The sequence below is a fragment of the Zootoca vivipara genome, chromosome 6 (assembly GCF_965207765.1).
Source record: "Zootoca vivipara chromosome 6, rZooViv2.hap1.1, whole genome shotgun sequence".
In the NCBI taxonomy this organism is placed as follows: domain Eukaryota; kingdom Metazoa; phylum Chordata; class Lepidosauria; order Squamata; family Lacertidae; genus Zootoca; species Zootoca vivipara.
This window is the reverse complement of record NC_142589.1, coordinates 62,086,160-62,099,436: the sequence shown is the minus strand read 5'-3', so window position 1 is coordinate 62,099,436 and position 13,277 is coordinate 62,086,160. Positions and strand designations below refer to the sequence as shown.

The window sequence follows — 13,277 nt, the reverse complement described above, 5'->3', positions numbered from 1 at the left end:
TCTATGAAGCTTGCAGTTGCTTCTCAAGCAGGGGTTCACATTTTGAACCCGCCCCGTGCCCCAAGTTCAAGTACTCACTCCTCCTTTGATTCTTATCAGATCTCTCCTTGGATTGGTCTGGGAGCAAGATTCTCCTGGGAAGGATTTTCCATTTGCTCCTCTACTACCACTGCTGAAATGGCAATGCCAAAAGATTTACGCCTTTTCTCATGGCGCTTCAGGAGGGGCGGCGTGGGGTTTGTTGCTTTGTTTCTTAGATTGGAATAACTTTCCTGCTTGCTCACCTGGAGTTGATTTTTGCTCTCTGCAGGCAACCAGCAATTCATGTGCTTGATTCTAGTTACGTGTCTTGATGTCTGTTTAAAACTGGGGTAATTTTCCTGCCTGCTCACCTGGGGTTGATTTCTGCTCTCCGCAGGCGACCAAGCGAGCAACAGATTTAACATGCTTGGTTTTAGTCACATGTGTCGTTGTTATCTGGCTTTCGTATTGTTCGGGAACACTCACAGCAGCAATCTGCTACCGGTAGAACCAAAAACAAAAGAAATCCAGGCTCTTTAGTTATGAAAAGATGGGAGGTGCAGAGTGACTGGGTGTTCTGAATTTCAACAAAGATCAAAGATTTAATGAAAGCACACTCGATGAGGGTGTTATTTTTAGAGCATTGCAAAAAAAAAAAAGATTCTGAATCCTTCATTCTCATTAACTCAGGAGTGCTCCAACCTAATGGAATCCTGACAGCCCAAGGGGACAAAGTGAGAGACAGTTATAATTTCTATATATGAGTCTTTAATTTGTACTTAACTCTGCTGTTTTTGTAAAGGGGGGGACTCTGCTGCAGCCTTCAGTGACTCAAGCAGCTCACGAGTCTGCAGGTGGGCGACGAGTTCAATGGATATTGGCTTCCAACTTTAATTTGGCTTTGTTGGATTAATTCGGCAAGGACAGAGAAAGCTAATGGGCATCATGGTCAAAGCATTGATACTTTGGACAGGGGTGGAACTGAGGAAAGGGCTGGGGTGTGCTGGGGCGGAGATGGGGTGGCTTACCTACCTATTAATATCTTGGAGCCTCAGTACTTAACATTTTGCTTGTGGGTTTTTTATTATAATATTTATTAAGTTTTCATATGCTCAGCAACACAAACTACATCGCAACAGTCAAAACTCCCAAGTGGTCATTCCCCACATGTCCCATCTGCAGCAGAGAGCCATAAAACACAAACTTATCCAAAGCATGTATCATGTCATTACAATGAGAAAACCCACCAAGGAAAGCTAGAAAGTCCGTTATTAGAGATTGCAAAATCCAAAGAGGCAAGAAAGAGGTACCCTGCTGAACACTTAAGAGAGAGCAATTAATATCTAAAATAACCAACCTGACTTATATTGGGTTGGGATAGTTCTATTATTGATCCTGTCTGTAACCAAGTGAATTCGATAAATGAGTACCTAAGCCCAACAAATAGCTTGCATTTTCTTTGACCTCCTGATCATCTTGCACATAAGCTTCTCAAACAGAGCTACTCTCCAGACCCGCTACTGTAGTACCAATAATCAAGATGCGAGAATTTGAAGTCCTTCCAAGATTTCCCAGTCGTAGTTTGAGCCACTAGAAGAAGACAGGAGATCGATTCTCAGTTCTTCGGCTTTTTACCTGGCTCTTCAAATAAACTCAGTAGCGCAAGTCTAGGAGATGCTATTATGTTTTGCTTCTCTGTTTTAGAAATCTCTCAATCAACTTTAACATTTTACTAGTGATAGGTGATTTTTCTTATTTAAAAAATCATTTTATCAAAAGATTTGCACGCGCACCCCTCCAGTGTTTGTATGCACACCATTAAACAGGCTGCTTTCTAAAAGGGAGGACTGATGGGAGCTAGGGGATAATGGCAACTAGAGGGATACCTTTCTTTAGAACAGAGCAGCCATCAAAAATCTCTGTACAGCTTTGTTGTCTCTGCCATCACTAATGATGCCTGCGTTCAGACTGCTTTGAATGCCAGGCAGCACCAGGGGGCACGGTGTGTGCTTGGCATTCGGTTTGTGGATTTTAACTGATACTCTGCAGGCAGTACCTTGAAAGCCTCTCTACTTGCGCCAAGGAGCGGAAGAGGGAAATAGTGGTGGTCCATTCTCTCTTCATGCCACTGTTGGTGCATTTTGCCTCTGGCACTGACGGCAAACTGCTGACTCATCATTCTGTCCTTGGATGACTGCTAAATTCTGGCCTGTTGCATATGAGACAGGGGTGGGGCGTGGGGAAAACCAGGGTGTGATCACGAAGGAGGCAGGTGCAGAGCTGTTGGTTCTGAGCAGTGTGTTCTGAGCTGGGGCTAGGCACTTGCCATTCCAGGAAGGCTGCCTGGTGTTTCTCTGCAGTGTGCAAAAGGATTGCCTTTCACCAGCTGGGCTCAGCAAGCTGTTCTCCCTTGCTAAAAACAATTGCTGTTCCGCACCCAGACAATCCAAATTTTGGAAACTGTTTTAAGTTATGCCAATCGAGCAATCTGCATTCTGGGTTTTCTAGTCATACATGAGTTAAGGGAATTCCACACACACCCACACACCGGAAATTTAATATGGAGCCTGAGGAGGAAGATAATGTCCACCCCACAAATAAGCCAGTGTGGTGTATTGGTTAAGAGTGGTAGACTCGTAATCTGGTGAACCAGGTTCGCTTCCCCACTCCTCCACATGCAGCTGCTGGGTGACTTTGGGCTAGTCACACTTATTTGAAGTCTCTCAGCCCCACTCACCTCACAGAGTGTCTGTTGTGGGAGAGGAAGAGAAAGGAGAATGTTAGCCGCTTTGAGACTCCTTCAGGTAGTGATAAAGCGGGATATCAAATCCAAACTCTTCTTCTTCTTCTTCTAATCCACCCCAGGTTTTAAGGCAGCGCTCCACACAATACCTATCCCTTATCAGCCCAACTTTCATTTAAAAAGAAAGGCAGATAGTGGAATGGAGAAGGTGGGTCTGTGTTCTCGGTGCCAACATGTCTGCATTATCTTAAGTGCTAAAGCCAGACAGCCAGAGAGCAAACTCAGATAATTGCAGAGTTGGAAGGATTTTGAAGGTCACGTAGACCAGGAATGGGGAACCTTTGGCCCTCCAGATGTGGCAGTACTACACCTCCATCCTTCTTGGCCATTGAGCATGCTTGCTTGGCCTGATGGGAGTTGGAGTTCAGCAGCATCCAGAGGGCCATAGGCCCCCCACTCCTGATCCAGATCAACCCTCTCCTTAATGCAGGAAATCCAGGGCCAGAGCACCCCCCCCCAACAAGTGCCAGTTCTGCTGTCCTGCTTTGTGGTGCTGCAAGGCTCAACCATGTTCAGGCTGGACACAAGGCAAGGAGGTTCAGGCAGGGCACAGACTGGTTCCAAGTCTGTGCTTGGGGGAATACAAAGCTCTGAAGTTGCTCAGACTGAACCCTTTTATAGCAGCAGCACCAGATGTAGCCTAATACGGTAGTTACCAGCACATTCGCTGCAAGATGTCCTTCTACTTGAAAAGGCCCAGCCTTCTCTCGTGATCTTCTGCAATGGAGCCTGGGGAGGCTTAGGGCTTCCAGGATCCGGAACAGGAACTTCCCTCTTCCCTGTGCACACATCTCATGCCTCCAGGCCACAAACCTGCTGTTGGGCCTTTATGCTCATGGGGGGGGGGTATTTGATGTATTTTGCAGCTCAACAGGTTGCTCCCTGAGGCAGATGGTCAGGCTTGCCCAGCAATTCAGCATGGAAGAACAAAGCAACGGAGGTGTTGATCAAGAATGGCTGCCTCTCATGAAAATAGGTCCCTTTGCCAGGGAGTCGGAGGACAGAACACGCCGTGCTTACCAGTTGTCTTCCCACCCCCCACCCCTAAACAGCAGGGCTGCATTTAGAGGAATTAACAAAACCCATAACAGCTCTGGGAAGAAGGCAGCACGATTTGAAGGTCTCTAGCTACAGTCGGGATTTGCAACATATTGTTGCAGCGCGGAACACTTCCTGTTCAGGATTCAAGGCATTTCATTCTTGCTTTCACCCCCTCCACAGTGGAGGCAATAGTAGATGGGGTACTGGTGCAGGATAGGGCCCTCTCCATAGTGGCAGTTGGTCACATAGCTGCCAAGTTATCCCTTTTTTAAAGGGATTTTCCCTTATGCTGAATAGGCTTCCTCGCGAGAAAAGGGAAAACTTGGCAGCTATGGTTGGTCATTATTTCCGCTTTAAGGTGCATTGAGCACCACCATTACTGGTTTTTCAGCACTGATTAAAGACATCCCTCTTTGCTCAGGCTTTTGGAGAGCATTAGGTATTATAGCCAGTTGCTGTCAAGGTACAGAATACAGTGTCGCTTGTTCTATAACTTAATTACTTGAAGAAATGCTGTGTATGTTTTCTGGTGTTCACCTGCTTGGTTCCTATCCATCTGTGAGGAAATAAATACATGAATATTAATGTTTCAATTTGTTATCTGTATTGTAATTATTTTTGAGTGTGCTAAATTTAAGTTTGCATACTTCTGACGTGGTTTACAAAACATAAAAATGGGTTGCATTGCATTGTTAAAATATAGAATAATGAAAACAACACCACCGTTTAAAAGAAACAGCTAAAAACTCAACTGAAACGCTAAAATAAAGGCCAGCAAATTAATTGTGGCATGGAGTGTTAGTATTAAAGGGCAGGGGATCATTCTGTGACTGAGTTAAGTGACTCTTTTGCTCAAATAAACTCCTGTCTTGGTTTTTGGACTCCGGGCAGCTGTTTTATGTGTAAGGGTGTGTGTGTGTGTGAGTGAGTGAGTGTGTGTGTGTGTGTGTGTGTGTGTGAGAGAGAGAGAGAGAGAGAAAGAGAAATTGCATATTAATTTATTCCCGCAGTGAAATCCTATACCTGTCTACTCAGTAGTAATTCCCACTCATTTTAATGCGGCTTACTCCTGGGCACATATAGGATTACAGCCTAAGGCTGAAAGAAGGATTTATGCAAATATATCCGGTTTGTGAAATATGTATGGGTAATAGAATTCAACTTCTCCCACAGCAAATTCAGGTTGACTTGAAATTTTGTCTTTCATTTGGGGTCCTTTTGCCCTCCCACGGCTCTGTGCCATTCTCTTCGTTCGGCCTTTGCCAACCTAATGCCCTCCAGGTGCTTTGGACTACAACTCCCATCAGGATGGCTGTACTCGCTGTGGTTGAAGGGAGCCGTAGTCCAAAATATATAGAGGGGACCAGATGGACAAAGGCTTTTTGTGTAACTGTGGGTGGAAGACTGTGGGGGCAACACGATGCCGCTGAAGAGAAACTGGCCTTTACCGTCTTGCTTCTCTCACCCCTTCCAGGGTTCCATGTGATTCCAACCATTTCCAGTATAGTTCCAGAGAGCTGCTTACTGATCGTTGTAGGACTGCTGGTCGGGGGGCTCATCAAAGCTGTGGGAGAGATCCCTCCAATCCTAGAGTCGGATGTCTTTTTCCTCTTCCTGCTCCCGCCCATCATCTTGGATGCCGGCTACTTCCTCCCCTTACGCCAGTTCACAGAGAACCTGGGCACAATCTTGATCTTCGCCGTGCTGGGGACGTTGTGGAACGCCTTCTTTGTGGGCTCGCTGATGTACGCCGTGTGCCAGATCAACGGCACTGGTTTGCAGGACACCGGACTCCTGGCCTGTCTGCTTTTCGGCAGCATCATCTCAGCAGTGGACCCTGTTGCCGTGCTGGCTGTGTTTGAGGAGATCCACATCAATGAGCTGCTGCACATTTTGGTGTTCGGCGAGTCTTTGTTGAATGATGCGGTCACTGTGGTAAGTGAAATGGACCGTAAGTTGAAACATGTGCCAGCTGCTTCAGGTTTTGGATTTGGGGCTCTGTTTGAGGTAGAAGGATAGGAAGCAGATCTGATCCCCAGGTCACTAGCCGTCAAGCGCCACACAAATGGGTTGGCACAAGAATGGGAACGTAGGGTTGCATCCAGAGTAGTGCTACATGACTTGTTCCATCGGCTCAAGGACTTCTACTTCTGCAGTGGAACTTTCCCTTCTTTTCTCCCCTTGTGCACCCCCTAAATCTGTTCTAGGGGTTCTCCCAACCCTCCGGGACAAATTTGGGGATGTGTGTGTAGGATGTTCCATTCACAAGCATAAATACTTGTGCAAAAGGAACGAGTACAGTACTTTGCATACCACCCTTTGCAGCCTTCGTCTCCCCAAACTGATCATGTATATGCCGTGGAATTTTGCAGGAAGGGTGTGTTGTAGCTGGAGGAACAAATGTACATAAAAGGCATTATCAGAGGAAGCACACAGTCCACTTTGCTGAAAAATACACAAGCAGAGGTGGTGAGGGACCTGGTCTGGAGAAGCAGGGTATCTGGGGAGGGGTTGTAGCCTGGGGGACAGTCCTGAGGGCCTGATAGTGTGGCTTGGAGGGCTACCTCTGACTCCTGGGCTCTACCTCTGCCCATATACTGTAAGGCAAAGTCTCTTAAAAATGACCTGGATGTAAACTGGATGATCAGCCAGTGCATGATTTCCACTTTGCCAGTGAGGAATTGCTGTCAGCAAATGGCTGAGAATGGAGAAGCAGTTGTGCATTTGCTGTAGCTCTTGTGTTGGTCTGGATGCAAGATACCCTTCTGCCTGTAGAGGAGGGGAAGGGCTGTAGCTCAGTGGGGGAGCATATGCCTTGCAGGCAGAAGGTCCCAGGTTCAATCCCTATATTCTCCAGGCAAGATTCCCCCACAAACTCTGAAACCCTGGAGGGCTGCTGCCAGTCAGTGTAGACATTAATAAACTAGCTGGAGCAACAGTCTGACTCTGTATAAGGCATTTGCCTGTGTTCCAGTGCTAGGGCAGTTATCTTGCATGCAAAAGTTCCCAGACTCAATCCCTGGCATCTCCAGGGAGGGCAGAAGAGGCTCTCTGGCGGAAGCCCTTGGGTGCCATTGCCAGTCAGTGTAGATGGTACTAAGCTTGAAGGCCCAATGGCCTGACTTGCTGTAAGGCAATGTCCTAGGTTCCTGTGGCACATTTGATGCTCCCTGGTCTTGGTGGGGGTGGGGGAGAGCCTTTGGGAGACATGCAGCTCCCCACATCTCGCCTTGTCGGCTACCAAACGTGTGATCCGGCAGAGACGGAGGAGAGCCAAGCCGGGACTGAAGTCTATTTGTCTCTCTCCAGCTACAAACATTCAGGCTCGCACACCTGGTGGGATTTGTGCGTGCTTAAATTCTCAATGGGCATCGCCTTGCCATGCCTTCCGTTGCTAAGGCAGATGAGGATTTTCACCTCACCCATCAGAAAGCACTTGAAAGTGCAGGGGGAAGGAGGGCGCCGGAAAGCTGATTTATGACTAGCAATGTGGCAAAAGGGCATGGATAGGTGACTCATCTGCGTTGAGGCCTCTGCTGCCCAAAATGTGTATTGTTACTTCGTAGTGATGCAAGAGGGTGGTGCTCATTGCCTTTTCCAGAAGGGGTTTCTCTGGCGTGGCTGTGATTTATTGCAGCTAGTGAACTCCTTTGCCCTTAGACAGTTTGAACCTGTGGCTGTTCTGTTTTGGCAGCAGCCTTTCCAGTTCCAAAATGCTGCGAAGCTGCCCAGGGGGTGCTTCCGCTCCCCTTTCTAATGGGTGGGACGCCAAGTCCTCCTCGCCCGAGAGGAAGGCATTTCTGCACATAGAAGGGGCAGGGGGCTCCACACTCACCCGGGGTCACCCCCAGCTCCCCCACCCCACCCTGTGCTATTTAGTAGAGACCTTGAGAGCAGCCTTCCAGAAGAGTGCTGTAGAAGGCAGTGGGACGGTGGAGGCAGGAACATTCTTGTGTTGCTATGCTTTGTTATAAATCAAGTTGAATGTGCAGTGTTTAAGCATAGTGTAACTCACAGTTTTACATAGGAATTCAAAGAAATCAGAAAATCGGTACAGTTTTTAAATGAGTGATTGAAACCAGTGCAGTTTTGTTCAGCTCACCATCTTGATTCAAAATGGCCTCCTTGATCTCTGGAACTGTCATGAAAAGTTTGGTTATGATACCTTAAGAGCAAGGCTTTTTTTTCAGCCGGAGCTCAACTTTGGCATCTCTCAGGTGGGGCACCATTGCCATTCTAAGAGAACAAGGGAGAAATTCATGGTGGGCTCCAGGACCTCTTTTTCCTAGAAAAATAGCATTGCTTTAGAGGTGAACAGTGATCAGACAAACCACTTTCCAAAATATATACCGGTAGTAGACTAGCAGAAAGTACCCGGTGTTGCTCAGGAATTCTAAGAAACAACAGAATTATGAGATTTCTAAATGGATAATGCAATTTGTTAGTTTCTAAGGCTGTGCACGTCACACACATGCAAACCAGAAACACTCAATCCAAATTCAACCTCAGATCAATTCTAGGGTGGGGCTAATGTTCAAGGTGGGGGGGGATTGGGGGAAGGAGATGCTGCTTCTCCTCCCCTGCTCTCATTGCACCCCAGGGAATACGAGAGTTCAATCCACTGCTTCATTGCTCGTGTGTTCCCTGCTACTTACTATATTTATCTGTTTCACAAGATTTGTGGACCGCTTGATTGCAATTAAACCTCAAAACAGTTTGCAAAAAGAATCAGGGTGGATAAAAATCAATGATTTAAAAAAACAAATAAAAAATGGATTTTTTAATTTAAATCATCTTTTTAAAATGAAATGCTTTTGGAGGAAAAATCTTTCTAAATATAGTTTTCTATTTAAGTTACATTATAGTCCAAAGGCTATTCTTCAGGAAATAAGGATTTGTTTAAAGTTTTTCATGTGTGCTAAAACTCAGTCTAAGGTTTGTTTGGTTTTTTTAAAAAAACCGTTTAACTACATCAATGGTTAAACATACATGGATACATATGCAACAATGTTATTGTTTTAGTTGAATAAATTGTTTAAATTGTTATTAAGGAAATGATTATTTTTCTCCTTCTAATAAAGTACAGCATAAAAGTTGTCCAAATATAAACAATAATTGCATAATTACCTGTCTTTGTATTTCTAATAGTATAACCAAATCAGTAATTTTTGATATAACTGCAAAAACTACTCTGAAAAATTATTAATCCAAAAATGAAACCTTCATCTGGTTGTAAATATTAAGATTATACCAGCAAGAATGAGTCTTTCTGTAATTTTTAAAAATTTCAATCAAGTCTTACTGACTAGTGATTTAAATCATGATTTAAATCTTGATTTAAATTGATTTGATTTAAATCAAATCCACCCTGAAAAGAATCAAATCATAAGATTATCAGTTGTTGTTTTTTAAAAAAGTTAAAAGCAACTTTTCCAAAGTGTTCAAAAAATCAAGAATAAGCTAAAACCCCGTTTAAAACACACACCAGCATTCTACATCTCTGAAATAGGCTTGCCTAAACAAAAATGTTTTAGCCGACGCCAAAAAGGGCATAGTGAAGGTGCCTGCCTGCCTGATGTCAATATATGCCCAATAGTGTAAACAGATCTCTGCTTGCAGCGTTCTCAATCCTGTTCACTATTATTGTCCTCTGGGGTTTGCTACTAGTAGTACACACAGTAATTCATAAGGCTTAGATCATTGAATCCTCACTTGGCCTGAGGCAGACTGAATGCTGGCAGACTGTGGTTTGGAAACAGAGCCAACCTTGTGCATGTGAGCTGTGTCCCTTCTCCGGAGCGCTGCCCTGATAGCCTCTCGCCTTGCCTCAGATGGTGAGGCATCCCTAAGACGGTCCTCTGCTGAAGGTCTTACTACCCATAGAGACAGATGGTCCTTCAGGAATCTCGATCCTAAGCCATAAAGGGCTTTAAAGGTCAACACTAGCACTTTGAATGCCTCACTTCATGGGATACAGTGCACCGTTCTGGTCATCTCACCTTAAAAAAGGATGTTGTAGAGTTGGGAAAGGTTCAGGAAAGGGCAACCGAAATGATAAAGGGGAAAGGTTTGGGACTTTTTAGTTTAGAGAAAAGGCAAGTAAGAAGTGAAATGATAGAAGTTTATAAATTTGTGCATAGCATGGAGAAAGTGGATAGAGGAAAGTTTTTCTCCATTGTCCATAACACTACAGTTTGTGATCTTGTTTTCCCCTTTGCATATGCCTTTCCAGAACACAGGGCATGGCGAGAAAGAGGATGCAATGTTCCAAAGTGGAGAGATCTCTCCAAGACATTGGACGCTGGGCGACCTTCAGGCCATTGCCTTAATGGGCCAAGGCAGGGACTGCCATGCTACGAGGCCTTGCCCTATTTGTTCGCTGCTCCTAGGAACATAAGAAGCTGCCTTATACATTGACTGGCATCAGCTCTCCAGGGACCCACACGCCCCTCCACCCCATCTCCTTTGGTTGAGTTCACTGGTGAACTTGGTTCTGAATCTGACCTAAGAAGGGTGGGATTTTTCCTTCCATCCTGGTAGGGCAAAGCTCATTTGCCCAGGGGAGCTGACTCTAAATTGGCTTTAATAAGCCTCCCCTCCAGACTGTTTTTTTTTAATGTCATCCCTGAATAAGCAGTAGAATCTTGGGAAGGGAGAAGCTATAAAAAACACCATATGTAATGGAAATTGAGAGCAAGAGGAGCAACATTAAAGCAGCAGGAGAGTTCTAGCCAAGTTTATACAACAGGAATGCGGAACCTGTGGCCTTCCAGATGTTGTAGGACTGACTCCAATTCCCATCAGCCCCAGCTGCCATTGCCAGTGGTTAGGGATGCTGGGGGTTGGAGTCCACAAATGTCTGAAGTGCCACAGATATCCCATCCATTTTACACAACCCAATTCACACATCACAGTAAACCATAGTTTACTGTGTGTTTACTATTGTGAACTCAATGAACTTGGCTTTTTTGCTCCTCCCTGCTGACACTGGGGAGAAACAAACCACAGTTCCTAGCTTAGCCCTGCATCCAAGCCAGGGAACCTGGATTGTTTTGCTCTCAACAACCCCTGATCAGTGAGCCAAAAACAAAGCTTGTTCTACAGATTGTGTCTTTTGGGGAACAAATCCAACCACGACCCCTAGTTCAGATGTGATGCTAAAGTAGGACTCATGGTTTTGTTTCCTCCTAGTGTATGTTGGGGGGAACGGAGCAGAACAAGATGGGAGCAGTTTGCTTGTGCACAGTAAACCATAGTTTCTAGTTTGCCACAATGTGCAAGTGAGGTCTTTGAGACCTATGTTGTAGCTCATGCTCATCTTGGACGTCTCAACAAAGGAAAGTGGTGTTGTTTTTCTAATCATAGTCTTTTGTAACTCTTCTAGAGCTCTGTAACAGTAAGGGAGGCTGAAGAAGGACAGAGTTAATAGGCAGTTTTTGAAAAGGGCTCTGTGCTGGTCAGGGTTGAAATTCCAAGATAATTGTACAATGGAGTTTTGGTATTTTGACACTGATGGAACAGGCTTTGGATTTCACTTCCCACTTCGAAAAAGCATTTGACAATGGAGACTGCACTGAATGTGCTTCAGCAAGGAATAAATAGCTAAATATTAAAACAGGAGCTAAAAATTAAAATGTCAAAAAGTTAGGATAGCACTCTTGCTCCTGGCCAATTGTTTTTAGAGAGAGATAACACTAAATTGGCGCAGACTAGTGTGTGTTTAGATATATTTACTGTTATCATCAGCATCCATCAGTATTATTGCTATTTCTGACCCTTAAGTTAGAAAGAAATATTCAAGTTTTTTGAATGAATCATTTATAAGTCAAAACAGCCCCTCTTAGAAATTAAGTATAATCATTCCCTTCAAAGGGTTGGTCATTAAGCCAAGAACGAGCCTGCACACTTCCTATCTTTTCAATTTCTGTTGTAGACGGGCTTTGACACTTGAATCCTATTCCCATTAAGCCACAGTTCCCTGTTACGTCTGAAACAAGGAACTGTGGTTTATTGTCAGTTTACCCATGATCTGAGTCTAGCTGAAGATCCTGAATAGTAAACAGATGTGGACATAACAAAGGATAAGGATCAGAGCCCTGAAACCAACACATGGGAGACATGTGAGCCCAATATTCATCACTCAGTTCCTGAACAATGGTTTGGGAAACCAGGCTCCTTGTATGCAAAATTAAATAACAAAAAAGCCCTAGGGGTGACACTGAAGGTGTAGGGCAGTGGTGAGGAATTTTTGGCCCTCCAGATGTTATCAACTTGTAACTCTAATTACACCTGGCTGTTGAGTGTGCTTGCTGGGTCCTGTGGGAGTTCTGCATCACCTGGGGAGCCAAAGGTTCCCCATTCCTGGTATATAAGTCAGAGAGAGAGAAAAAGGACACAGATTCCTACTAACTGCATATTAAGCAACTCACTGGTGAAAGAGCAAGATGGCAGCTCTTTTCCAACTACTGATCTCAGGGTTCTTTTGTTCACGCAGAGGAGGGCTGCTTAGTTGTCTGCATTAGCCTTGATACCTTACGGCAGCAATTAGGAACGAGGTTTGTATCCAGCAGGATGAGCTCTTGTCTATTTTTAATGCTCCCTTTTGATCCATTTCTCGAAACCTCCCCACTTGCCTTGTGGGATACTAATATCTCGTCTCTCTCATGTTGGCACACCCGTGGCCAACCTCTGATCAGTCCTCCCGTGAGCTTACATTGCTTATCCCTCCCTCCCTCCCACTTTTGTCGTTCCAGGTTCTCTACCACCTTTTTGAAGAGTTTGCTACGTTCGACAAAGTCACCTTTAGCAATATCATCCTGGGGTTCCTCAGCTTCTTTGTGGTGTCTCTGGGGGGCGTCTTTGTCGGGGTTGTCTATGGCATCATCGGAGCCTTTACCTCCCGCTTCACTTCTCATATCCGTGTCATCGAGCCCCTCTTCGTCTTCCTTTACAGCTACATGGCATACCTGTCCGCAGAACTTTTCCACCTCTCGGGCATCATGGCGTAAGTATGGTGGTGGGTGGGGGCTTGGATGCCACATTTGGGTTGGAATGTAGGAAGGCAGACCTTTGGGGTGGGGGTGGTTGGGTTTGAACCCGGGACCTTTGGTGTACGGAGGCTCAGGACTTTCAAAGGGGGTGTATCCCTTGTGACCTAACTTGATCATGTTTGTTAATTTCAGGCTAACAATGGATACAATCCTTATATGCAGGCCTTTGGTGCCTTATAACAATGTGGTGGACAGAAAGAAAAATTCAACCAAGTTATAAAATCCAGAATGAAACAGCAGCCACTAGCTCAAAAACAAACCACGTGCTTAATGTTACATGTGAATGCAGCCACTAGGATAGCATGCATATGTATGTGAAGACCTACATATAAGTCACTGTGGATTGGGAATTCTAAAACAAA

The 13,277-nt window shown here is 45.1% G+C and overlaps 1 protein-coding gene across 2 annotated transcripts in view; it reads left to right on the top strand.

Annotated features, from left to right (window-relative positions):
• SLC9A1 (solute carrier family 9 member A1) overlaps positions 1–13,277 on the top strand; it is a 73,252-nt gene that overhangs the window by 41,658 nt on the left and 18,317 nt on the right. For both annotated transcript variants that reach the window (XM_088672373.1, XM_088672372.1), the window contains exons 2-3: positions 5,340–5,800; positions 12,619–12,869. In XM_088672373.1, the coding sequence (XP_088528499.1) occupies positions 5,340–5,800; positions 12,619–12,869 (712 nt within the window). The remainder of the gene's footprint in view (positions 1–5,339; positions 5,801–12,618; positions 12,870–13,277) is intronic.